General features: G+C 53.9%; 11 protein-coding genes across 11 annotated transcripts; 8 read left to right on the top strand and 3 right to left on the bottom strand.

The window, feature by feature from the left end:
* Positions 1-89: 89 nt before the first annotated feature.
* Positions 90-1,508, bottom strand: QC761_100295 (uncharacterized protein; the record flags this gene model as incomplete). Its single annotated transcript, XM_062873278.1, has 1 exon — positions 90-1,508. One exon carries the CDS (start codon positions 1,506-1,508, stop codon positions 90-92), a length of 1,419 nt encoding a protein of 472 aa, XP_062735914.1.
* Positions 1,509-3,048: 1,540 nt separating this feature from the next.
* QC761_100300 (uncharacterized protein) lies at positions 3,049-5,794 on the top strand (the record flags this gene model as incomplete). The annotated part of the gene is made up of 5 exons (XM_062873279.1): positions 3,049-4,463; positions 4,541-4,788; positions 4,840-4,946; positions 4,999-5,294; positions 5,358-5,794. Exons 1-5 carry the CDS (start codon positions 3,146-3,148, stop codon positions 5,792-5,794), a joined length of 2,406 nt encoding a protein of 801 aa, XP_062735913.1. The 5' UTR covers positions 3,049-3,145.
* A 616-nt stretch (positions 5,795-6,410) lies between these two features.
* QC761_100310 (uncharacterized protein) lies at positions 6,411-8,334 on the top strand (the record flags this gene model as incomplete). The annotated part of the gene is made up of 2 exons (XM_062873280.1): positions 6,411-6,545; positions 6,602-8,334. 2 exons carry the CDS (start codon positions 6,411-6,413, stop codon positions 8,087-8,089), a joined length of 1,623 nt encoding a protein of 540 aa, XP_062735912.1. The 3' UTR covers positions 8,090-8,334.
* A 1,410-nt stretch (positions 8,335-9,744) lies between these two features.
* Positions 9,745-11,715, top strand: QC761_100320 (uncharacterized protein). Its single transcript, XM_062873281.1, has 3 exons — positions 9,745-10,552; positions 10,612-11,390; positions 11,448-11,715. Exons 1-3 carry the CDS (start codon positions 10,360-10,362, stop codon positions 11,589-11,591), a joined length of 1,116 nt encoding a protein of 371 aa, XP_062735911.1. The 5' UTR covers positions 9,745-10,359; the 3' UTR covers positions 11,592-11,715.
* A 1,153-nt stretch (positions 11,716-12,868) lies between these two features.
* QC761_100330 (uncharacterized protein) lies at positions 12,869-13,453 on the top strand (the record flags this gene model as incomplete). Its single annotated transcript, XM_062873282.1, has 1 exon — positions 12,869-13,453. The coding sequence occupies one exon, from the start codon at positions 12,869-12,871 to the stop codon at positions 13,451-13,453; it is 585 nt and encodes a 194-aa protein (XP_062735910.1).
* Positions 13,454-14,280: 827 nt separating this feature from the next.
* QC761_100340 (uncharacterized protein) lies at positions 14,281-15,536 on the top strand (the record flags this gene model as incomplete). The annotated part of the gene is made up of 2 exons (XM_062873283.1): positions 14,281-14,947; positions 15,004-15,536. The coding sequence occupies 2 exons, from the start codon at positions 14,281-14,283 to the stop codon at positions 15,534-15,536; spliced, it is 1,200 nt and encodes a 399-aa protein (XP_062735909.1).
* Positions 15,537-15,582: 46 nt separating this feature from the next.
* On the top strand, positions 15,583-16,084 carry QC761_0029260 (uncharacterized protein; the record flags this gene model as incomplete). The annotated part of the gene is made up of 2 exons (XM_062872226.1): positions 15,583-15,596; positions 15,761-16,084. 2 exons carry the CDS (start codon positions 15,583-15,585, stop codon positions 15,954-15,956), a joined length of 210 nt encoding a protein of 69 aa, XP_062735908.1. The 3' UTR covers positions 15,957-16,084.
* QC761_0029250 (uncharacterized protein) lies at positions 15,806-16,735 on the bottom strand (the record flags this gene model as incomplete). Its single annotated transcript, XM_062872225.1, has 1 exon — positions 15,806-16,735. The coding sequence occupies one exon, from the start codon at positions 16,733-16,735 to the stop codon at positions 15,806-15,808; it is 930 nt and encodes a 309-aa protein (XP_062735907.1).
* A 437-nt stretch (positions 16,736-17,172) lies between these two features.
* QC761_100360 (uncharacterized protein) lies at positions 17,173-18,908 on the top strand (the record flags this gene model as incomplete). Its single annotated transcript, XM_062873284.1, has 4 exons — positions 17,173-17,315; positions 17,434-18,096; positions 18,170-18,665; positions 18,724-18,908. Exons 1-4 carry the CDS (start codon positions 17,187-17,189, stop codon positions 18,906-18,908), a joined length of 1,473 nt encoding a protein of 490 aa, XP_062735906.1. The 5' UTR covers positions 17,173-17,186.
* A 515-nt stretch (positions 18,909-19,423) lies between these two features.
* On the top strand, positions 19,424-20,554 carry QC761_100370 (uncharacterized protein; the record flags this gene model as incomplete). The annotated part of the gene is made up of 1 exon (XM_062873285.1): positions 19,424-20,554. The coding sequence occupies one exon, from the start codon at positions 19,424-19,426 to the stop codon at positions 20,552-20,554; it is 1,131 nt and encodes a 376-aa protein (XP_062735905.1).
* Positions 20,555-21,184: 630 nt separating this feature from the next.
* RCD-1 (Regulator of cell death-1 (rcd-1)-like protein) lies at positions 21,185-22,234 on the bottom strand (the record flags this gene model as incomplete). The annotated part of the gene is made up of 1 exon (XM_062873286.1): positions 21,185-22,234. The coding sequence occupies one exon, from the start codon at positions 22,232-22,234 to the stop codon at positions 21,185-21,187; it is 1,050 nt and encodes a 349-aa protein (XP_062735904.1).
* Between the last annotated feature and the right edge of the window lie 641 nt (positions 22,235-22,875).

The raw sequence follows: 22,875 nt of genomic DNA, 5'->3' as shown, positions 1-22,875 counted from the left end.
AATAACCGCCTACTCCACAACTTTTTTGACGACAGACATAAATGTACTGTCAGCGAGCAGAGTTTCCATGGATCTTTCCGGAAGAGTAATCACAACCTCCATTCCTTCTTGGGGTTGATGGCAGGGCGGTGGGGGAGAACCAGGCAGTGAGGAGCCTTGGCCCACGCGCCCTGAACACGGCAGACAGCCTCAGCTCTCACACCATCACCACCGGTCACAGCGTTTCTGAGACCGGGGAAGAAGAACTTGGCTTCGGTACCCAAGAAGCCCCAGGTGTTGACCGACAAGTGCTGGGGACCACGAGAGTCGAGGTTCATGCCTAGCTTGCGGATATCCGGGGTGTTGTGGAAGAGAGCGGTCTGGATGAGGATGAAGCCTTCGTTGACGGCCTTGTTGGCGGCCCTGATGGCCGTGGCGATCTTGGTGAGGCTGTCGCGACCCGAGGCGTGGGTGTTCCAACGGCAAGCAGAAAGAAGGTCGAGAACCTTGATGGGTCCACAAGTGATGGGAAGGGTCACCGAGTTACCGTAATAGCCTTGGATAGCATCAAAGTACTTCTTGTCGGCGTAGTCCCCCTCGGCGAACAGCTTCTTGCACTTGTTGGACCAGTCAGCGGGGTTCCAGAAGGCCGGGACCTGGTTCCGGAAAGCCCACTGCTGAACAGGTTCCACGCCGGAGAGACGGGCCCTGGCGATGTGAGACCAAGCAATGGCAGAAAATCCGAAAAAGGCCGAGATCTTCAACGACTTGTCGAAAAGGTTAGTAATCTTGTCAAGATCCACAATGATATTCTTGCCAACATCATTGGTCCCAGGAGCGTTGGGGAGAGTCGAGAGGATGGGTTTGGTCGGGCCGATAGACTCGTCCAGCAGAGCGTACTCCGGACACTTGGCCAGGAGGCTCGAGAAGTCCTTGCCGCACTTTTCAAAGGGAAGGCTCAGCCAAACGTTGGCTGGTTGGTAAGCGCCGATGGGGTCATTTTTGTCCTCAGCGACGGTGGCCTTGCCAAAAAGCACAAGGAGAGTAGCCAGGTTGGATCCGTCTGCAAAAGAATGGTGGAGGTTGACAAAGAGAACGAACCCACCCTCGATGAGGAAGAGAACCCGGAATTTAGAGACCGGGACAGGTTCACCCCCTTCTTCCAAAGGAATGTTCAGAGTGAAGTCGGGATGGACGAAAGCCTTGGCCGGGAAGCCTCGGGCCGCCAGCTCGTCGTAAGACATCTTAAAGAGGGTGTCAGAGGGGGCGTCAGAGGGGGTGTGGAGCACCTCCAAGGGGATAAAGTCCGATATGGTCTGCTGGAGAACAACGTTGGTGTGCTGCACCGTGAGATTGCCGGCAAACTCTGCCCGCTCCAAAGCGAGCCGCCTGAGCGACTGCCTGATGCGGCCAACGATGTCATGTCCCGGAGGCTTAGCGGTGAGGCTGGTAGGAAAGCAGAGAGCAACAGACATGTAGCCTCGGAAGGCAGCTTGGTCCCAAAGGGACAGCACTCTCTGACAATCCATGATGATTGTTGGGTCCGAGTGAGGTATTGGTATTTTTGCTGATGAATGCGAATGATGAGGAAAATTTTGATCGGAGAGTCGTCGGGATGGGTTTTTGCTTAAATAGACCAAAGCCTGCGGGTGGTTGAAGGCTGAACTGTTGTACTGTTGCGAGACCAACACTGCTAATGAGATTGTTGTGAGGAGATTGTATGAAAATTGGATCAAGAACTAACACGCTGTTCCTGCGTTGAAGTTAATATCTGAGGAGAAATCCAGGTATTTCGAGGGCATTGGTTCTAAGGCAAGAGCCGCTGTGTGTCCCAGGTCAATGTTGCTATCTGAAAGGCGACAATATTGGCATGAGAAAGTCGAGGTTTCTTGGGAAGCTAAGATTGGATTGTTGCGCGGAATCGATCTAGCCGAGGATGTCCTTTGTCGAGAATTTGAGGCGGAGGCAGAAGTTGAGGTACCTAGTTTTGGCTTTTTTGTCATCAGGAAACGCCTGTCTGTCGATAATTCACATTGGACTTACTGTGAAGAGGAAATGTTCCTTTGGTGGTTTTGATGACGGTAACCGGGTAAACTTTGAGTTCTCGGGATGTGAAGGTCGCTGATACGATGGTGGGGAGAAGAGTTGGGGGGATGAGGAGGAAGAGTTTCAACTGTCAAGATCTCCGACTTGCTCCTGTTACCATCATGGGCCCCGCCATGGTGAAAAAATTGCTATTGTACAGTGTGAGCTGGGAATCTGAGCGAATAACTGTGAGACCAACCTGATCATGCTCCAAGAATGGGATGAAAAGAATGAATCTTGACTGGAGCAACCCATCAGGGTTCACTGGGAAGATTGGCCTCGGGCAACGACTTTCTGGGAGCAATAAATACCAGTGAAAATGAATGATTTATATTGTCATAACAGAAAGAGCAGCGGATGCTAATGATAGCAGGTCACGATTTCACAGTCAAAACACATAACGAACCTCTTCACATGTACACATTTGACACTTATCACGTTCTGAACAACATAGGGAGCTTGTGCTACGACCAACATTCTGCCATTGGAGTTTAAAGAAGAAAATACTGATCACCACATTGCAGTGGAAGACATCTGACCTTGCCACCACCTATACATGTCGGTACCACGATAATTTGGTCTGTTACATGGTGATGTTGGAGCATATATATTCTTGTCAATTGTACTAGACAAAGGTAAATCTTGAACACATGATCTTGCTCGAACTGCAAACCCCATCTCGAGAATTAGGTATAGAGCTCGAACCGAGTCATGAGCATTCATATACTGCCATATTATAAGTCGAGTGTAAGAGGTAGTGTGAAATGGTGACATGACGTTGACCTCACCGCCCTCGGCTCGTGGAATTTGCCGCTTCCTATGGGGCTTCGGTCGAGCGCTGATCCCCTGAACGGACATATCTCCAGGTGCTGATTGGCTGGCACAACAGGGCGATGTCTGTTCCAGTTAAGTGGCCCCCACCGCGGACGGACAACATCATCCACCAGGGCCCACCCCCCGCATTTTTGAAAGATCCAGTCCTGTCTTGGTTTCGGCTATCGACCTTTTCTTCCCCAAATCCCCATGTCATCTGTCATCGGTATCTCAGGGCTCCAACAAGACAAGGGAATGCTACTGTCTCATGTCAGCAATGGCCGACACCTCAGGACTCCACCGCTGCTCCGTGTGCTTCAAGACCTACAAACGGCGAGAGCACCTCCAGCGCCATCGCGGCACGCACACATCCGAGAGACCCCACCGCTGCATCCTCTGCAATGCTGCCTTCCAGCGGACCGATGTGTTGAAGCGCCATCTCCAGACCTGTGACGGCGCCGCCAACTCGTCCTCGGGCCGTCGTCGTGCCTGTGACCGCTGTGTTCGCCAGAAGAAGGCCTGCAACTCGGGCCAGCCGTGTCTCAACTGCGAAAAGAGAGGTGTCGAGTGCACCTATGGCGGCTCTGCCGGTGCCGGTGCGAGTAACGGTGCCAGCAATAGCGCAGCCCCCCTCCCTGCTCCTCCTGTCTCCGCCCCCGGACCCCCCTCCATCCTGGGAGAGATCTCCTCAGCTCCTCCTCCTCTTCCCCCTATCATGCCACAGCTCCCACCGGTACCGGCCCTGATACACCACCACCACCAACACCACCACCAGACCTTTGACGATGCTTCCTCGGCCATCGTCTCGACTCACGGCGGCAGCATGGACGACGGCACCGCGTCCACCTTTGATGATGTGCCCTATGACGATCTCGATGCCCTGATCCACCAAGCCGTCACAACATTTCCTGTTCTTGACGGTCACCACTCCATGCCGGACGGATGGCTGGATATCGACTTCTCCCACCAACCCAATCCCGGCGGGCATGACGGCCTCACCGAGCAAGATCACCAAGCTGAGGCTTTCCAGCGGGAGCTGAGCCCAAGCTCAACCACTTCAGAGTATAGAGGCTACTCTTTTGGATTCTTGTACGACTTCACCAGCCGGACTGGTTTGGTCTCATCGTTCGAATGTGCTACTCTGGCTCAGCGGCACCAGATCGTGGCGGCATTTCATAATTCCTACCTAGAACGCCAACATCCAGAATTCTTGGGTGCCGTTCCACCTCTCTTCATGCCACTAGACGACCCAACTGCCGCCGCACTAACGGCTGGTGGCGTGTCCGGCAGCAACACCCTTTCATCTTGGTCACTATGGCTCCATAACCCTATAGTAATCAAACTGCAGCAGGTGGTCTTACTAGTCAAAAATGTTGTCACGGTCAAGCCGAACAATAGCACTGTCACCCTGACGTGGTCCGCCGCCCTTGAACAGCAGTGTCTTCAGTTCTTCTCGCCATCGAGGTTCGCCAGGTTCATCGAGCTATACTGGTCAGTCTGGCATCCGAACGTGAACATACTCCATCGCCCAACCTTTGACCCGACCACGTGCAAGTCCATCCTCTTGGCCGCCATGGCTCTCATAGGTTAGTTTAGTCCATGCTTGGTATTGGGACGCCGTTTCTTGTCTGACACATGAAAATAGGAGCGTGCGTTTCTCCAGACCCAGCGGACAATGAGGATGCCAAGGTGTGGTTCAACTGTGTGGAGGAGATGGTCTTTACGGATGACGACTTCTGTAGGGATATTGAGCCTAGCACAGAAGTCACCTCCCCAACAAGTGTGCTTGCCAGCCGCCGCAAGCTTCAAGCACTACAAGCCTCGTACATTGTATGTCTGTACCAAAATTGGGAAGGAACTGATGCTGGGAAGAGGAGGATTCGCCGCCATCGGTTCAGCACAGTGGTGTCTGTAAGTGATGGAACCCCTGGTGCTTTCTCTACTTTTGCTGACACTGGATAGGTGGCGCGAGATCTGGGTATAGACACTGCCCGACATCCTGACTACAGCAGGCAGTTCAAGCATGATTTCAACTGGATGGAGTTCGTCGTGCGGGAGGAACTTATTCGGTGAGTGTTGACTTCGACTTGACTGTTAGAGAGTTCCTAACATTGCTGGCAGCACGTTCTTGTGGATATTCCTTGTCGACACGGCATTCGTCATTTTCAACAACCTGCCCCATCGCATGGTGATCAAGGAGATGAAAATGCACATGGCAAGCCCGGAGGTGTGTTTCCAGGCCGCTAGTGCAGAGGCGTGTCTCGCAGAGATCCATCGATGGATGCCTCCATCAAGTCCGTTTGGCGGCATGCTCCTTCGCGATGCGATTGAGCAGCTTTGCATTGGTCCCATGTCTCCTGAAATGCACCGGCACTTTTCTCATCTGGGTCCTGTCAACCTGTTCGCAACGGTTTCGGGTAAGCATATCGCTCCACTTCCTCTTGCACCCCGGTGCTTCATGCTGATGACAGTGGATACAGCGATTCATTACATGATCTTCCAACACCAAAATCTGTTTGGCGTCGAAGGCCAACTCATACCGATTCGCAATGCGTTGGACAACTGGATCACCATATGGGAGAAGTGTTTTGACATGTCGACATCATGTTGGCCCCACGGGCTCCTGCAAGATCACAATTTGCCTCCCGAGATGCTCTGGAAGCGGATCGGGTTTGTCCGGTTCTCGGCCGAGTACTGGCTTCTCGGGAGTCTTCTCACAAATCGCCTCTCTGCGACGATTTCAAAGCCCATGGCCCGTCACCCTCACATGGGTGCCTCTCCACCCGAACAATATAGCGACCAGGGAGCCGTCACCAAGCCGGCCAGGGTTGAGCCAATCTTGGACAAGTACGACCAGACGAGCATGCGGCAGGTCAACGACCTCATCACGGACTTTCAAAAGTTCAACGTTGAGTAAACATAAAGAGCTGGGGGGGTTCACGAATCTCTGTCAACCCGTGCCCTTGTGATACCCGAGTGCTGACTCGAGCACACCTCGGACGAGGAGAGAGATTGCGGGGAGATGCGGGGAGCGAGAAGGATCACGAAGGACAGATTGCTCTTTTCAATGCCACGTAGGATTGAGAATGCTCTTGGTTTCTGTTTTGGGAAGCCGGAAAGATGAGCGTGCCGATCCGGCCTCCCACATCACCACCGCTATCTCCGCGCGGTGGGCCGCCATGGATCTCAGCTTCACCCCGCAAAACACTATCCCACCTCCGCACCGTGCGCTAATGTAGCCCCGTACCCAGAACCCTGGCACCTTGTCACTCCCATTCGGCTCCGACAGAGATCAACGCCTTTTGGGATTACGGGGTCCTCTGGGGTCTTGTGATGCCAGCAGACGGGGCGTCCCCGAGAGGTCAACACCAGATGGCCGAGTACTTGAATCCTCTCCTCCCATCACCTCAAACTCTTTCTCGACTCAGCATCCGACAAGAACCAGCGCATTGCGTAGGTGACGAAACAGCAACAACAGCTTCTTTAGACTTTGTCACTTGCGTCTTTGCTCTGCTTCTGCGCTTGTCGGCACCATGGCTGTCATTCTCAACATCCTCCCCGTCATTGTGACCGTGGTTCTGTTGGCCAAACTCCTGACCATTGGTCGCCGGCCCAAGAACCTCCCTCCTGGACCTCCTACCATTCCCATCTTGGGCAATCTTCACTTGGTTTGTTTTTGCCCATTCGCACTTGGAGCCTCCTATTTGCTAACTCGGCATGACAGATGCCCACTCGGGATGCTCATCTTCAGTTCGAGAAGTGGGCTCGTGAATATGGCCCAGTCTACAGCTTGATTCTCGGTACCAAGGTCATGATCGTTCTCTCGAGCGACAAGGCTGTCAAGGAGCTCTTGGACAAGAAGAGCAACATGTACTCGCATCGTCAGGAGATGTACCTCGGCCAGACTCTCTGCAGTGGTGACCTCCGCATTCTCATGATGGGCTACACCCCTCGCTGGCGCATGTGCCGCAAGATGGTGCACTCCCTTCTCAACATCTCTGCCGCCAAGTCCTACGTCCCCTACCAGATGCTCGAGAACAAGCAGATGCTCTTCGACATCCTCAACACCCCCGAGCGCGCCATGTACCACGTCCGTCGCTACACCAACTCTCTGACCACCACCATGGTCTTTGGCTGGCGCAGCGATACCTACGATGACCCCAAGATGATGCAGCTCTTTGACGGTTTCGGCGAGTTTGCCGAGCTCAACCAGACTGGTGCTGCCGGCCTCATGGACTTCTTCCCCATCATCCGCTACCTCCCCGACTTCTTGCTCCCTGCTCGTGTCAAGGCCAAGGAGTTGCACAAGAAGGAGAAGGCTCTCTATCTGGGTCACTGGCTCAAGGCCAAGCAGGACACTCTCAACGGCACCATCACTCGCTGCTTCTCTGAGGACTTGGTTGAGGCTCAAAAGACCGAGGGCTTTGACGACGACCAGGCTGCCTACATCTCCGGCACCCTCCTCGAGGCCGGCTCCGACACCACCTCCAGCACTCTCTACGCTTTCATTCAGGCCATGGTCCTTTACCCCGAGGTTCAGAAGCGCGCCCAGGAGATCATCGACCGCGTCATTGGTGACAAGCGTCTGCCCACCATGGATGACGAGCAGGACCTGCAGTACATTCGCCAGATCATGAAGGAGGCTCTTCGCTGGATGCCCACCACCATCATGGGTGCTGTCCCCCACGCTGTCACCAAGGATGATTACTATGACGGTTACCTGATCCCTGCCAACGCCGGTGTTGTCAACAACGTCTGGGCTATCCACATGGACCCTGCTCGCCACCCCGAGCCCCGCAAGTTCAACCCGGACCGCTATGAGAACGACTTCCAGTCCCTCGGTGACGCCGCTGCCAACCCCGACTACACCAAGCGTGATCAGTTCACTTTTGGTGCTGGCCGTCGCATCTGCCCTGGTATCCACGTCGCCGAGCGCAGCTTGTTCCTTGGTATCTCTCGCATCCTCTGGGCCTTTGACATCAAGCCCTACGTTGACGCCCAGGGCAACACCATCCTCCCCGACCAGGAGAAGCTCACGCAGGGTTTCGTCTGCCAGCCCGAGGAGTTCAAGTGCACCATCACCCCCCGCTCCGAGGCCCGCAAGCAGATCGTCATCAACGAGTGGAAGCAGGCCCAGGATGAGTGCATCGACCCCGCCACCAAGCAGTGGAAGGTCAACCCCCTCGGCCCCGCCAGGTCCCGCAAGGCATAGAGCCTTGGCCGTGTACAATAATGAACATTTTCTTTTTTCCTCTTTATTTCATGTATGGGAACAACAGGCAGGGGAGTCAAGCATATCATCAGCATCATCATCATCAGGGTATGGTTCGCAGTCAGGGAAGCGAGCATGGGTTTTGGATATCCCTTTTTGGATACCTAGTCAAGTTTGGTAGTTAGGGAACGGAGTCGTGGGCGTCTACGAAGGGCGGCATCGATGACGAATTGACATTTTACCATTACTTTTGGTCTTTTGCATGTGCTGTGATGTCCTTTTTTCTTCTCATCTGTGATGATTTTTGTTTTGTGACTGATTCGGTAGCTTCCTCTTTTTTGTTATAGGAAAAGTTGTCTTTCCCAAGTAACCCCAATCTGAGAAAATATACTCTGTTTTGATAATGTTTTCGAAAATGACATGACAAGACAACAACCGACTTTATATTCATCAAAAATTCAATTTTCACCTTTGCAGGCTTGAAGGGGGCTAGCATTCTCGGGCTTTTAATTTATCACACCGCGATAGAAAAAAGTACAAAGTTATCGTTGGTACATTTATTATGAAACCTCACACTAGCCGAACTTTAACAGCATTGTCTTTGTTTGTCTGTCTCAAGCTTGGATAATCAAATATCATTACCACTGTTTATTCCAAGTATCTATTCTCCTGACTACAACATCAACACCAAAGTGGACAAGTGTGTGCCGTGGCCAGCCCTTGTCTCGCTTCAGCGAATTTGTTCACTCACAAATCAATAATAATCGGTGTTCGGCATTCATCACCAACAAAGGCCTCACCTACCTGCCGTTGTGTGCCGTCCAGCCCTCCCACTCACCCCCGACGATGGTTGATATTGAGTTGGCAGGGGGGCCCAGACTTCCCCAGCTTGCCGTGCCCAGCCAGGTGCGCTAAAAGGCCGGCAGATGCAGGGCGCTGGGTTCTCGACGAGTCCCTGTGACGTAAGGCTCCATCACTCAGTAATCGCCGGGGGTCCATTGGAGCAGAAGGGAAACCTGACCGAAAAAAGTGAGCGATCTCGTCGGCCCCGAGATCCCCAGGGGAAGCCACTGATGAGAAGCCAAATGTCGCTCGGTCCCGTCTTCTGTTGCTTTCTGGGCGGTCGTGGCATCTCCACCGGGTCTCGTTCTTTCAGGCTTCGTCGGTTTTGTTTTGTGACTATTTCGTGGGGGGTGAGAAGGGAGCAGCTGGGAAAATGCTTCAAGATGAGACGGGCACGTGGGCTGTCAAGGCCGGACAAGACTATGCATAACATCATCACCAGGTGCCCATCATAACTTTTTCTTGACACGGCCGGGTAGGAGCGGATATCGGGCCAAGACCGGCGTCCGTGTCCGCGCGGCGGTGGGCCATCCATTTCGCAACTGTCAACGATGGAGCCACGTGGGGTTCTCTCCGGATTCCTGTGTTAGTGCTTCCAGTTGTCTGGTTGAGCCGTGTGGTCTGTGATGCTTTGATAACCGCCAATCAGAATATCCAGATTGTTTTCTCAACACATGTGGGCAAGCAAGCAAAGCAACAAGGCGTTGACACAGCCTGGGTCCCGACATTTGTGCAACAAAAAAAATCTAGACTTTAAGGCGTAAGTGAATACACGCCACGATATCAAACCATGTCTCTCAAAATGCAAAATGTTCTTTAATTTAGCATGCCAGACTTCAAACGGCTAGTGTGCGTCAGAGTGCCTTATCCGCTTTAAGGTCGTGGTCCCGTGACTTGGCTGTCATTTCGCGCCGGATGGCCCGAGCTGCCGGTCCAATAAACCCAAGCCGGCCAACGTGACCCCCTGCCACATCCAGCCATTTCGTGGCCCCCAAAACAAACCTCCTCCCACCACCACCCCGACCGCGGACTTTTGAGCAGAAAAAATCGAGAGCTGCTGTGCGAACGCGATGCCGCCGACCCACCGAAATTTCCAGCCAAACAGACAGCGGACCCCTTGCCGGATTGCGATACTTGCCGAGCAGCTCGTCGGGCACAGCATGGGGTTGGGATGAACTCGACTGAAAGAGGGGGGTGGGTTTGGCGGTTTATGCGGGGGAAGGGGGGATGCCATCGACGACCCTGGGCGCGAACTGAAGCCGACCGAGATGGGGCTACCCACTCGATAATGTCTACTCGCCCGGTTCCAAAGCGGGAAATCCAGTCAACTACTGTTCTTCTCATCCACCCCGTCCTTCCCTTCGCAAGAGAGAGATAGCGATACCCCATACAGATCTACCATCACATCCACAAGCCAGCTAGCCAACATGTCCCGCACCACTACTGCCCTCGTTGCCCCCGAGCTCAACGGCAAGTTTGAGCTTCGCGAAGTCTACCTCGATGCCCTCCAGGCCGATGAGGTTCTCGTAGAGATCCAGGCCTCCGGTCTCTGCCACACCGATCTGTCATGCGCCGTTGGCATCTTGCCATGCCGCCCCAACGCTGTTCTTGGTCATGAGGGTTGGTTCTGTCCCTACGCGTCAGTTTGTTGGGAACCGTCTAACCATTGTTGTTCACAGGTGGTGGTGTCGTCGTCCAGACTGGTTCCGCTGTCTCTCATGTCCAACCCGGTGACAAAGTCCTCCTCTCTTTTACTCACTGCGAGACATGTGCTGCTTGCACATCCGGCCACCCGGCCTACTGCCACACCTTCAACGACCGCAACTTTGGCGGCGCCCGCCCAGATGGCTCCTCTGCCATGCTCACCAAGCCCGGCGGTGAGCCCATTTACAGCACATTCTTTGGACAGTCTTCCTTTGCCAGACACTCTCTTGTCCACCGGTCATCTGTGGTCAGGGTCCCTGCTGAGACAGATCTTGCCCTCTATGCCCCGTTGGGCTGCGGCATGCAGACTGGCGCCGGCGCCGTGTTGAACTCTCTCAACGTCAAGGAGGGCAGCACTGTTGCTGTGTTTGGTGTTGGGTCGGTCGGCATGGCTGCGGTCATGGCTGCTGCCAAGATCAGAAAGGCGAGAATCGTCATCGCTGTTGACCTGCAGCAGTCGAGGCTTGACTTGGCCAAGGAGCTGGGCGCCACTCACGGTGTGCTTGGTAACGCCAAGGATGTCGTGCAGCAGATTCGGGATATCTGCCAGTCGAACGGCTGCGACTACGCCGTTGATGCCACTGGTGTGCCGTTTGTGATCAAGACCATGATTGACTCTCTGGGTACTCTCGGCAGAGCTTCCACTGTAGGTGCTCCCGGTCCTGGCAACAACGTTGCTGTTGACATCATGGACCACTTGACCTATGGCAAGGAGTACGTCGGGTGCTGTGAGGGTGACAGCTTGCCCAAGGAGGTCAGTATCCCCCTTTTTCCCTTTGCTTTGGGCGTTGACTGACATGACGTTACACAGTTTGTGCCCTATCTCATCGAGCAGCATCAAAAGGGCAACTTCCCGCTCGACAGGTTCATCAAGTATTACGACTTCAAGGACTACGAGAAGGCCATTGAGGACAGCAAGGCTGGTAGCGCCATCAAGGCTGTTCTCAAGTGGTGAGGGGAGGAGGAAAAAGGGGGAATGAACGAGATATGACATGATATACATACCAGAATATTTTAGTACACTTTAATGAAGACGAAGATGACTTGACATGTTCAGTGCGCCAAGAAGAGGGAGGTTGACAAAGAGGGTGATCTGGGCGAGCTGTGTCTGGGGTTTGGGGTTAAGCGAGCGAGCTTGTTGTCGTTTGGGCAAGAGTTGACGATGCTTGGCTTAGGCTAACGCCGTTGGGGATGGGTTTTCTTGGATGCAACGTGAAGGGGGAAAGGGAGGGAGCCGCACAAAAGAAGACCCCGACCTTGACAGTCTTGACATGTTGTCATGGACAATTCCATCACTCCAGACACATCCCACTACGCGCCAAAATAGCATTCCACGACAACGCATCCGTTCACGAGCCCGACAATGCTCCTCCTTGCTCGAAGCGCAAGAATCGCGCAACCGGGCGACATCTCGAGGCCTGTCGTTACAGGCATCGCAATTGGGGTTACGGTGCTGGTGCTGGCCATCATTTCGGTCATTGTGTGGTTTTTGTTTGTCAGGGACAGGTTTAGGAGGGGGACGAGGGAGATTGACGCCGAGGAGATGGCGAGGTTGGAGGAGGAGAGGTTGGAGAGGAATAGGTTGTGGGCGGAGAAGGAGACTTTTGGGGAGGGTTATGAAGGAACAAAGACTGGGTAGGGGGTGAGGTTGGTCGTGGTTTTGGAAGATGGGCATGGGGGGTAGTTGTGGAGGTTTGGTTTTAGTTCACTGGTTTGGAGGAGGTTTTGGGGACGGATTTTGGAAGGGGTTATAATGAATGGAAGCTTCCCTCGAGTCTGGAATACAGAGAGGGTCGGGATCACATGAAAGGAACTCTTCCAACCAAAGCCCCAACGCCAAGAGCCTTCCCGTCTTGTCGATATTCCTCACCATGGCAAGAGTCTTCCGACAGAGTATCAGACCACCTGTCGGCTCTCAGAAAGCATTATCTTTGAGCTATGAAGACGATTCTACAGGAAACAGCTCAACTATTTAAACATGCACAATTTTCTTTGATCAGGTGTTGAATCTTTTTGCCAACATCACGATACCGGCGCCTTGGCGCAGCGCAGCCCCCCTGTCTCGGGCCTTTAGCCTCACATCAGGTTGACTTGAAGGCTGCTGCTCACGGCCGAATCACGGACGAAAGTACCTAGATATATCCATCGTCCCCCAGCTATGTACAAACACCACTGTGTTCCATATCTCGGCGCTATCACCATTCCCAGGGTCACAGGCGTAACGACGACACCATGGCCCCGCTTTTAGCCCAACCCCTGGATTCCATCATCCCACTGGAAACACCAAACCTCCATCCCCGCAAATATTTCAATAACGGCACGGTCAACCCGCTTGCGATCGGATTGGGAGTGGGCATTGCGGTTCCGCTTATTGTTGGCTTGACCATACTGTATTGGAGGCAGGAGCTGAAGAAGAAGAAGAGAAAGGAGGAGAGGAAGGCGGAGGAGGAGATTTTGAACATGAGACTACGTGGTCAGGCCGCGCGGTTGGGGGCAGGGGAGATGAGCGGGCCGAGGGTTTCTGCGAGGATTGGCCCCGTTAGTCCGGCTTCAGGAGTGTCAACGGGACCAGGAGTGAAATCTGAGGGGGAGACTGGGAGTGGAGGGGACAGGCCGAGGAATCTGGGTTTGTTGGATATCACGACTCCGCTGCCCAGACGAGGAGCATCGCCTGTGCAATCGTCAGAGATGAACAGAAATGCTTCTTCTCCTGGCGTGGCTGCTTCTTCGCCAGAAACAACAGTTGGCTCGGAACCAGCTATTCCAGAGCCTCCACCGGCGTACTCGAAATACAAGCCCGGGCTGCTGGATGTTTGAACAAGAGATACGGAATGCCACCTGAACAGTACCTCAAGCCAGACATGACAGTGCTCATCATCAACACAGGCAGGGTCACCTGGCCAACACCAAAGTGGAGAGAAATCAATGGGAATGACCCACGCTACCCCCTTTTCCTGGAAAGGGGCCGCAAATCTCGAGACGCTTCTAAGATGAGAGAAAACATACAACATGTGTTTTGATGCTCCCTTTCACCTTTCACAAATTACCCCTTTACCACATTAGCACATCCCCCTATTAGCACATGTACACAATAACACATTAGCATATTAATGTATTACAACATTGCCATACTCTTTTCGCCCACTTACGCACCTATTCTTGTGTGATGAAAATGAACACCACAGCAAGCCTCGACATGAAAAGCTGCCGAGCGGCCATTTCCAAGACGGCAATTATGAATTGAGCCCCGGGAAGGCCAGCCGTGCTCAAGAATTGTTCCATTGGCACACACACAATAAAAAAAACGTGGGAATCGCTTACCTTTTCTTTGACACCCTCCCCCCGCGGGATGTCCAACCAGGCCTGGCCATTGGGCGGGATTGCGTGATCGATTGTGCCCCGCACGCGATGCATGGCACATCACCCACACCACCACCACCACCACCACCACGGGACAACTCTGTCTTGGGGGAGGGATTTCAGGTGTGTGTCCTTTCCTGCCACCCGAAGATCGGAAATGAGATTGAGGTAAATTTGGGACGGGTGTCTTTCTTGGTTTTTTTTTTTGTTTCCGTTCCTCTCTTGTTTTCGTGCTTTGCCATCATTGTACGGGAAACACCACCCTTCAGAGGACAGACAAAACAATGTCAGACTCCCTCCAGGTCGTCGTGGTAGCCTCGCCCTTTGCAGGCTTGGCGCCCCTCTACGAAGTCGACCCTGACGCCGATGCGCTGGTCATTGTGCCCCCGCAGACAGAGCCATTCGCGCCATGGGAGGTGACAACACCTACCCAGCAAAAAACAACCTCGACCACGGCCGCGCCGCCAGCTTCTCGCCCAGGTCTGAGGATCAAGGTCTCTTCCAAGCATCTGTCCTTTGCGTCCAAAATCTTCAAGAGCAAGCTCAAGTATGCAGGCGGCCAAAAGTCGAAGCAATCCGATGGTCGCATCCACCTGCAGCTGGCACCCGAAGAGCAATTCGACAGCAAGGCCGTGGCCATTGTTCTCAATGCGCTCCATGGCAAGGGGTCAAAGGTGCCAAAGGAGGTTGATCTTGATACCCTCGGCCAGATCGCGCTGTTTGTCGACAAGTTCCAGCTGTTTGACGCGGTGGAGGTGTATGGGGAGAGATGGATCTCGCGGCTGGAGCACACGATCCCGGATGCCTACAACAGGGATCTGATCGTGTGGTTGTACATCAGCTATGTGTTTAGAAACGCAGAGGTCCTCAGGGGAGTGACAAAGACTGCCATTGTGGGGAGTGACGGGCCGATCAAGACGTTGGGGCTGCCCATCCGGGACAAGTTGATCAGTAAGTTTCTTCCAATAGGCTGTTCACAAAAAGGTGTAGTGGCTAACACAAACAAGAACACATCGACGAGCAACGCCAACTTCTCGTTTCCTCCGCCATCGAGATTGTGACCTCGACGCTCGAGAAGCTAGTGGCTGGCAAGGCGGGCTGCAACAAGTACCACTGCGACTCGTTCTTACTCGGAGAGCTGGTCAAGACCCTCACCAAGAACAAGCTCGTTTGGCCTCGCCCGGAGAGGCCGTTTGCTGGTATCAGCTTCCTTTTTGTTGTCAGCGCTGTGGAGGGTGTCTTTACCAGCCCGAGCCACTCTCGAGGTTCGGCTGTGTGCGGTGATCTCTGGAATGTGTGCAACGGCGTTGCTGCCAAGCCGAATGGGAATGGTTCTGTGAATGGTAATGGACGGGGAGGCCGTGGTCCGTTGACCCCCGAGGCTTCCCCTGAGCCGGTGTTGAGAAACGGGGGTGGGTACTTTGACACTCACGAGTGTGATGCGCGCAAGTCTGTCGCAAGACTGGATGAGCTGGATGCTTTGGAGGATGCGGTCAGGGGATTGGATTTGGAGGGAGCTCTGGGGTACAGGAATTACTGAGTGGTGATTTAGGGGTGTCTTTTTGGGGGATTCGACGGGGTCCAAAATGAATACCCAGCTGTGACAAAGCTGTTTCTTTCTTGTTATCTGTACTTAGCCACACCACACATAATCTCTTTCTTTTGTCAGTCTTGCACAGCGTATTCGAATCGAGCTTCCATCATTCTGTGAGCGTCCAACCAATCTTTGTGTATAACAGTCCGTACTAAGCATGTCTAATCTAGTCAAGCCATGATAGTTGATATCAAGAACATGAAGCGCCTCGGAACCTACTTTCTCTTCACCATCAACAAAACCCCCTTGGTGTACCCCTTGACCGTCTCCTTCCCCTTCTCAACACCGGCCTCATGCAGCAGCCTCTCAATCTCCCTCCTGCACTTCCTCAACGGGTCCCTCTCCGTCCCGGCATCATCGGGATGAGCCTCCCGCCAGCGCGTCACCGGCGTACCGGTGCTCATAATCTTCTCCCACTTGTTCAGACTCACCTCGGAGTTCTCCACATCAAAGAAGCTCTCGCTGGGACTCCACTCCCTCCGGTAAAACGTGTCCTTCTCAAAGTCGTCGATCGGCTCGGGGAGGGTCCAGGGGAGGAGAAGGTCAGCGTAGCTGTGCTTGATCATCTCGTTGCCAGGGACGACAAAGTCCTTGAAGTGGCGGTCCCAGAAGAGGTCGATGGTCTGTTGGATGGCCCGGCCGGCGGGGATGTTGGGGTTGATGCGGATCTCGCCGCTTGCCCAGATGGCCACGCTGCCGCCTGGCTTGAGGACGTTGGCGGCCGACTTCCAGAACAAGGGCATGTCGAACCAGTGGGCGGCGTGGGAGGCGGTGATGAGGTCGACGCTGTTTTTGGGGGTGATTTTCTCAAGTTGCTCGGCAGAGCCGACCTGGAAGTCGATCGACTCGGATGTTTTGGTGAAGATGGGGTCGGTGGTGAGGAGGTTTTTGGCGGCTGTGATCATGCCTTCGCCAGGGTCGATGCCGATGGCATGAGCAAAATGGGGGGCGAGGGTACGGACGGCGTGGGAGCCGGGGCCGCAGCCTACGTCGAGGAGGGTGTCGAGCTTGCCGCCGGTGTAGGTGTGGTGGTTGAGGATGGCTTTGTAGAGGGAAGGGTGGTAGTTTGGCCGGTGTTTGGTGTAGTGTTCACTGTCTTCCTTGCCGTAGGACCGGAAGGTTTGTTCAGCTTCCTGGTGAGGCATGTTGGCTTGGTTGTTATGATGGAAAGGGGCTGTTGCAAAAGGTGGAAAGGACTCAATTGGTACTAGGCACGGCGAGGGAACAGCTGTGTCTATGGCTTTCTGTCCACATCTCAACACTCCTAGAGGCAGCATCTTATTGTCCTTATATCTACCTGGTTTCAATATCGAGATAGCTTCCACCTCCGGCTCCATGGAATGTGTACGTGGTTGGTGGTTGAAGATCGCCAGACCCACAACCCTATGAAGTTTCATATCCAGAGATTGATGAAGCGAAACAGCCAATGAAATGAGTGAAAAAAAGGCCGCGCTAGTCCGCTTTGGTGGTAAGACTGCGGTGTAAGTATGACTGCAGGGGGGGACGGTAAGGATCCACAGGCGGGTGAGATAGGGGTTAAGAGGCTGCGGCTGCGCTCGATGTTGACGCAAGTAAGGAACAACAAAAACTTTCCCCATGGACCATGGGTCTTCGTTGCTTGTTTTCAGTTCTCTCTCACTCGCCCAGAGACTTCAGCTATCAACCATGGTTTATTACGGTGTTGTGAGCAAAGGCTGCCAGCGCTGCCGGCAGCGAAAGATCAAGGTACATATTCGATACCTATGTCATTTGTCATCAGTTTAACCCTCCCATGCTGCATTCCTGTTGTGCTGTCATCTCACGTTGCGTATATGCAGGAGAAGCTAACATATGGCGATTGTAGTGTGATCAGCGCAAACCGGAGTGTACGAGATGTCACAAGTCCGGTCTTCCGTGTCCCGGCTACCGAGACCTGAATGAGGTAATCTTTCGAGACGAGTCCAGTCGGATTATTCGGATATCCCGCAAGGGAGAGAGAAAGCAGACCGTTCTTGCCTTATCTCCGTCGGCTGCCAACCCTCTGCCGGCTTCACTCACCAATCCCGCCGACGAGATTGGTGCAAACTTCTTTTTCGCCAAATACGTGTTTCACCAGGACCCGTTTTCCACAAGCTCGGGCTATCAAGATTGGCTAGCCACAGCTTACCGTCATCATGATGATCGTTTTGCACCTCTTCGAGCAGGCGTCGAGGCGGCAGGTCTGGCAGGTCTCTCCAACATCAATCCTTCGCCTCAACTCTCGGTCCAATCCCGGCAGCAGTATCGACATGTCCTTACCGCCGTCAAGGAGGCTCTGAGTAACCCATCCCAAGCGGCTGACGACGCCACCCTCATGGCCGTCATCCTGCTCGGACTCTACGAGATGATCAACTTTGACACGTGGGATCGATATCACAGTTGGACAACCCACATCCAGGGTGCCACAGCCTTGTTGGATCTGCGAGGTCAAGAGCAATTTACTCGGGAGCGCGGAGGGCAACTCTACGTGCAGATCCGGCCTCAAATAGTACGAGTCCCCACCTTTTCTTTTCTTTTCCCTTTTTCTTCCAAGTTCCATGCATCTTCTTACACTCACATAGCTCCTCGCATGCATGAAGCAGCGGGTCGCTGTCCCGCCTGCCCTCGTGACAGCAACGTACAACTTCCAGTCGAGCGGCATCAGGGAGCAGCTGCACCAGCGGGAGACGCGGAATCCAGCTTCGATATGCGAGATTTCCTTCCGGGTCGTCAACCTTCGAGCAGCCGCCAAGCACGGAACTTTAAGTCAAGAGGCTATTCTTCAGAGCGCGTTGGATATCGATGCAGATCTCAAAACATGGAGGGAGGGGCTTCCTTTTTCGTGGGAGTACTGCACCTCTGACGACAGCACCGGCTTCAACGGGAAGCGCCACCAATACGGAAGTCTGTCGATGGCAAAGGTGTGGAACAATTGGAGGGCGCTATGCATCCTGGTTGGAAGGATTGTGGTGCGGAACAAAGTGTGCGCAGTTGAGAGGAAGGCCACGACGCTCAGATGGATCCATGAGCTGATGGCGGACGTGTGCATCTCGGCTTCGAGCTTTGGGGAGGACGGGTGTGAGTACTTACCGACAGTTTGTTCCAGACTCCGTTCGACTGACTGACGGTGTCCTAGTTGCTCTTTCTCTTGTTCAACCACTACACATCATCGCCATCCAGTCGCTTGCCCCGCTCGACACACGGAAGTTTGCTGTCGAGAAGCTGAGAAGCATTGGGGTGTTGACTGGTGTTCGGATTGCAGTTTTGCTTGCCAATGACATTGCCAGGAGACTCAAAGAACAGCCTTCTGAAGGGGGATAAGACATCCACCCTCGCGACGAACACCTAGGGGCTCCGGACTCCGGGGTAAAGTGGGTCCACTTCAGGGGGAACAAGACACGATGAGGGCCGTCTTCGGCGTCATTTCCCCCTCGACGAAGGGCTTTTGTCAGCGATGATCCGAATCAAACACAGAGACAGGACTCTGGGTGCAATGTACCCTTTGGCATAATCCATAATGAAGAGCAGGGCAGAAGAGCAACCAGGATTACTGATCATATGTGTTAGCGAGACTTGGCGAGGGAGACATTCTCTGCACTTGACTTGTATGGGGCCGATGACTACGCAGATTAGTGATAATCCATGGCTTCATCATTCCATCCTGGATTCGGGTCTTCGCGATGACTGATCAGTTTCAGCCTGGCCCTCAGTTGACATGTGAAGAGAGGCTCAAGAAGTGGTATTAAAGAGCAAGAGTTACCGCTGTGTAACACCTCATCATCCTCTCACCCGAACAATCCAAGCCCTCTCTCACCAAATACTTCTCATCGCACATCATGTCCACCAAACCAACCATCTTCATCATCGGCGGCACCGGCGCCCAAGGCATCCCCGTGATCATAGGCCTCGTCCAAGACGGAGCCTACGCCGTCCGAGTCCTCACCCGCGACCCCAACTCCAGACGCGCGAAACACCTCCTCACCCTCGGCCCCGACGTCAGTCTCATTCCCGGCACATTCACTTCCGAAGCTGACCTCCGCGCCGGCTTCCAAGGCTGCTGGGGCGCCTTCATCAACATTGATGGGTTTGCCACCGGCGAGGCAATGGAAACCTTTTGGACCTACCGCTGCTATGAACTCGCTATTGAGTGCGGAATCAAGTTTTATGTTCATGGTAATCTTGACTATGGGTACAAGCTTGGTGGGTATGACGCGAGGTTCAGGTGCGGTCACTATGATGGGAAGGGACGGATGGGGGAGTGGATTCTGAGTCAGAATGCTTCCGACAAGAAGAGGATGAAGGCTGCGCTGTTTACGACTGGGCCGTATATCGAGATGGCGCTTGCTCCGTTTACACCTATGGCGCCAAGGGTGGAAGTTGATGAGGCTTCGGGGGAACAGGTGGTGACTTGGAGGGTGCCGTTAGGGGAGAAGGGAGGGGTGCCGCACGTTTCGTTGGATGACTGCGCGTATTATGTCAGGTGGCTGTTTGACAACCCTGAGAGGGCGGATGGGATGAACCTGGCGGTAGCGGTTGATCACATCCACTACTCGGAGGTGGCCAGCGCTTTTGAGAAGGTTACTGGACGCAAGGCCAAGCATGTTGATGTTGATCTCGAGACGTACTTTTCAACTGGGCATTGGGGTATGACCGCCTCGCTACCCACTGGATATACGGTGGATAGTACGAGCCCGGCACTTATGAGCCTCAAGGACAACTTCACCGGGTTTTGGAGATTGTGGCAGGGGTCTGGATCGAATCAGGGTGTGGTGAAGAGGGATTACGCCCTGCTGGACGAGATCCACCCAAAAAGGATCAAGAGCGTGGAGGAGTTCTTCAGAAGGGAGGATGAGAAGGCAAAGGCAGACGGACGGGGATCGCTATGGGAGGCTGTTGCCAACCCAAGGCCTATTCTCAAGATTCACGAGGATGGCAGTTTGCGAAGTGCCCAGAAGGGTCGCATGTAAAGCAGCTTTAGTGACCAGCCACATCCTCAGACTCAACCAATTATTCCTGTCTTTGTCCCAAACTCGGGTCTGTTCTCCATGGTTTCAGGACATTTTTGTCATTTTCCTTGCCAGCTTGGCTTACCGCCAAATCCACATTCATCTCAGGAGGTTCATGGAGCCACCTCCGCAGACCCAGCCTCTTCCAACATTACCGTAGCAACAGACGACGGACCTGAAGACTCTACCCCACTTGGAGAGACAAGCCATGATTCGATTCCCATGGTTGCTGTTTCTTCACAACCACGGCATGAACAGGGCGAGGAAAGAAGATGACAAGGTCAGCGGCGGTTGCTCAGAGTTTTACTTGTTGTATTTTGTAGCCAGCTACCCAGCTACATAGATCACAAAGAGACGCTTTCGTCTCTTTATACAGCTAAACGGGATATACGCCCGCAATGCCCATCTCGAATAATGCTCAAACAAAAAAAAATGCCGTCAATCTGTAATGCATAATGCCATGTCCCAAATCCCGTACCCTTCCCATTCCCAACCTCAAAACCAGATCCGAACGCCGATATGCAATCATATTCCTCCAAAACAAAATAAACCCAACCCAAACGCCTGCCAACCCAGTCCGTATGCAGACACCTACACCCCCATTCTCGCCCATCTCCCCCTCCGATCCTCCTCCACCACCCTCCCGAAATTCTCCATCGACTCGTACCCCATCTCCCCCCCGTTGTCAGACTCGACACTACTCTCACAATACGCACTCTGGTACCCGCTCTCCAGTCCCCTCGAGGACACCGGCCGACTGGATGCCCCCTTCTCGCTGTGGACTTGGTACTTCAAGGCCAGATTTACCATTCCGTGGCGACCTATTGGGAGGGCTAGCGGCAATGGCCTGGTGACGCCTGCTGCGTGGTCGTTGATTATTTTTGCGATGGGGGGCTTGGGTTGGTAGTAGCGGTGCTGGGGGTGAGGAAGGGTTGGTGGAGGAATGTGGAGTGGTTGGATTCGCAGCGGTGGCTGTGACGGCAATGGCAATGGTCGGATTTGGGTGTTTGATGGCGGTAATGGTTGTGATGGTAGTTGCGAGACGGACGGTGCCGCTGGGGTGAGGGGCTGAGCAAACTTTTGAAGGTGGGGAGGCAGAGAATATTGTGTTGGTGGTATGCTCGGTTGTGGACGAGAATGAGGATGTGGTGGATGTATATGGAGGGGATTGTGTTGGCGTTCCGGGGAGCACTCTCTGCTGCTCTGCTTCGTGGTCTCGCTAGCACCCGTGTTGACGCCAGGAAGCGCACCGGGAAGCATCCCCCTTGGCCCCAGAGGGCGAATCGGCACTGGCGCTGCCGAGGCGGGAAGAGGTAGAAAGACTGCTGGTGCTGGGAGACCAGGTAGCCCTTGCATTCCCATCGGTCCTGGTGATCCCTTCTCACCCTTCTCGCCTCGTGGCCCAGACATGCGGATGATCTTGACTCTGGATCTCGAGCTAGATCTGCGCTGCCAGCCTGGTCCACGGCAGCAACAGCACCAGATTATTATCCCCGTCGTTATGAGGCCGATGAGAACCCCAAAGACGATAAGGGCGGCCGTCTGAGCCGAGTTGAGGGGCTGAAGATCTGATCCGGTGCCTGATCGCCGGAATGATCTCGAGGAAGAGAAACCTTGTTTGGTGGATTTTTCGAGATACATCTTGGCACGAGAACGAACAATGTCGAAATTAGCTTTCGTTAGTCGAGGCGAGGCGCTCTAATATGTCTTGTCTGGTGTTGATGTTGTTCTGGGCTGTCGTGGAAACAGTGGGTCTTGTTCAGGGGTTCAGGGGTTTACAGTAGACGAGTGGAGAACAACAAGACAAGCAATAAGCGACACCGCTAAAACCTGTTGACAGAAGACCGCTCTAGATAACCACCAAGAAAGACGCAGTAGAGGCAAGACCTATCCACCAATAACTCCGAAAAGCCCATCGGATTGATCCCGCAAACCCACTGGAGTGGCCTGGCCACGCATCGGTCCCGGAAAACGTCCCGCCTTTCGACATCCGGCCCCTACGTGCTCCCGCTCCATGGCGCCACATCGGATCGGATCGTGAAGAATCGTACAGTACGGTACAGGGTGGTCTGCATTAGCAGGCGTGCGTGTCGGATGGGAAACGGATTTGGTCTCGATTGTTTTCCCCGGTGGGGATTTCCTGCCATTTTGGCCTGCCAGCGCATGTCTTCGTAGCCGACAGTTGAGGGGTTCGACCCTGCAGACTGTCCGTTTTGGGCGAGCAGCAGCAGGGGTTAAGAAGGCCCAGAAGCGGTGAGACATTGGGCGTCAGGAAGTCAGGA

Source organism: Podospora bellae-mahoneyi (genome assembly GCF_035222275.1).
Source record: "Podospora bellae-mahoneyi strain CBS 112042 chromosome 1 map unlocalized CBS112042p_1.3, whole genome shotgun sequence".
NCBI classification, from domain to species: Eukaryota; Fungi; Ascomycota; class Sordariomycetes; order Sordariales; family Podosporaceae; genus Podospora; species Podospora bellae-mahoneyi.
Note: the sequence above shows the minus strand (reverse complement) of the source record. Positions and strands in the feature narration are given on the sequence as shown.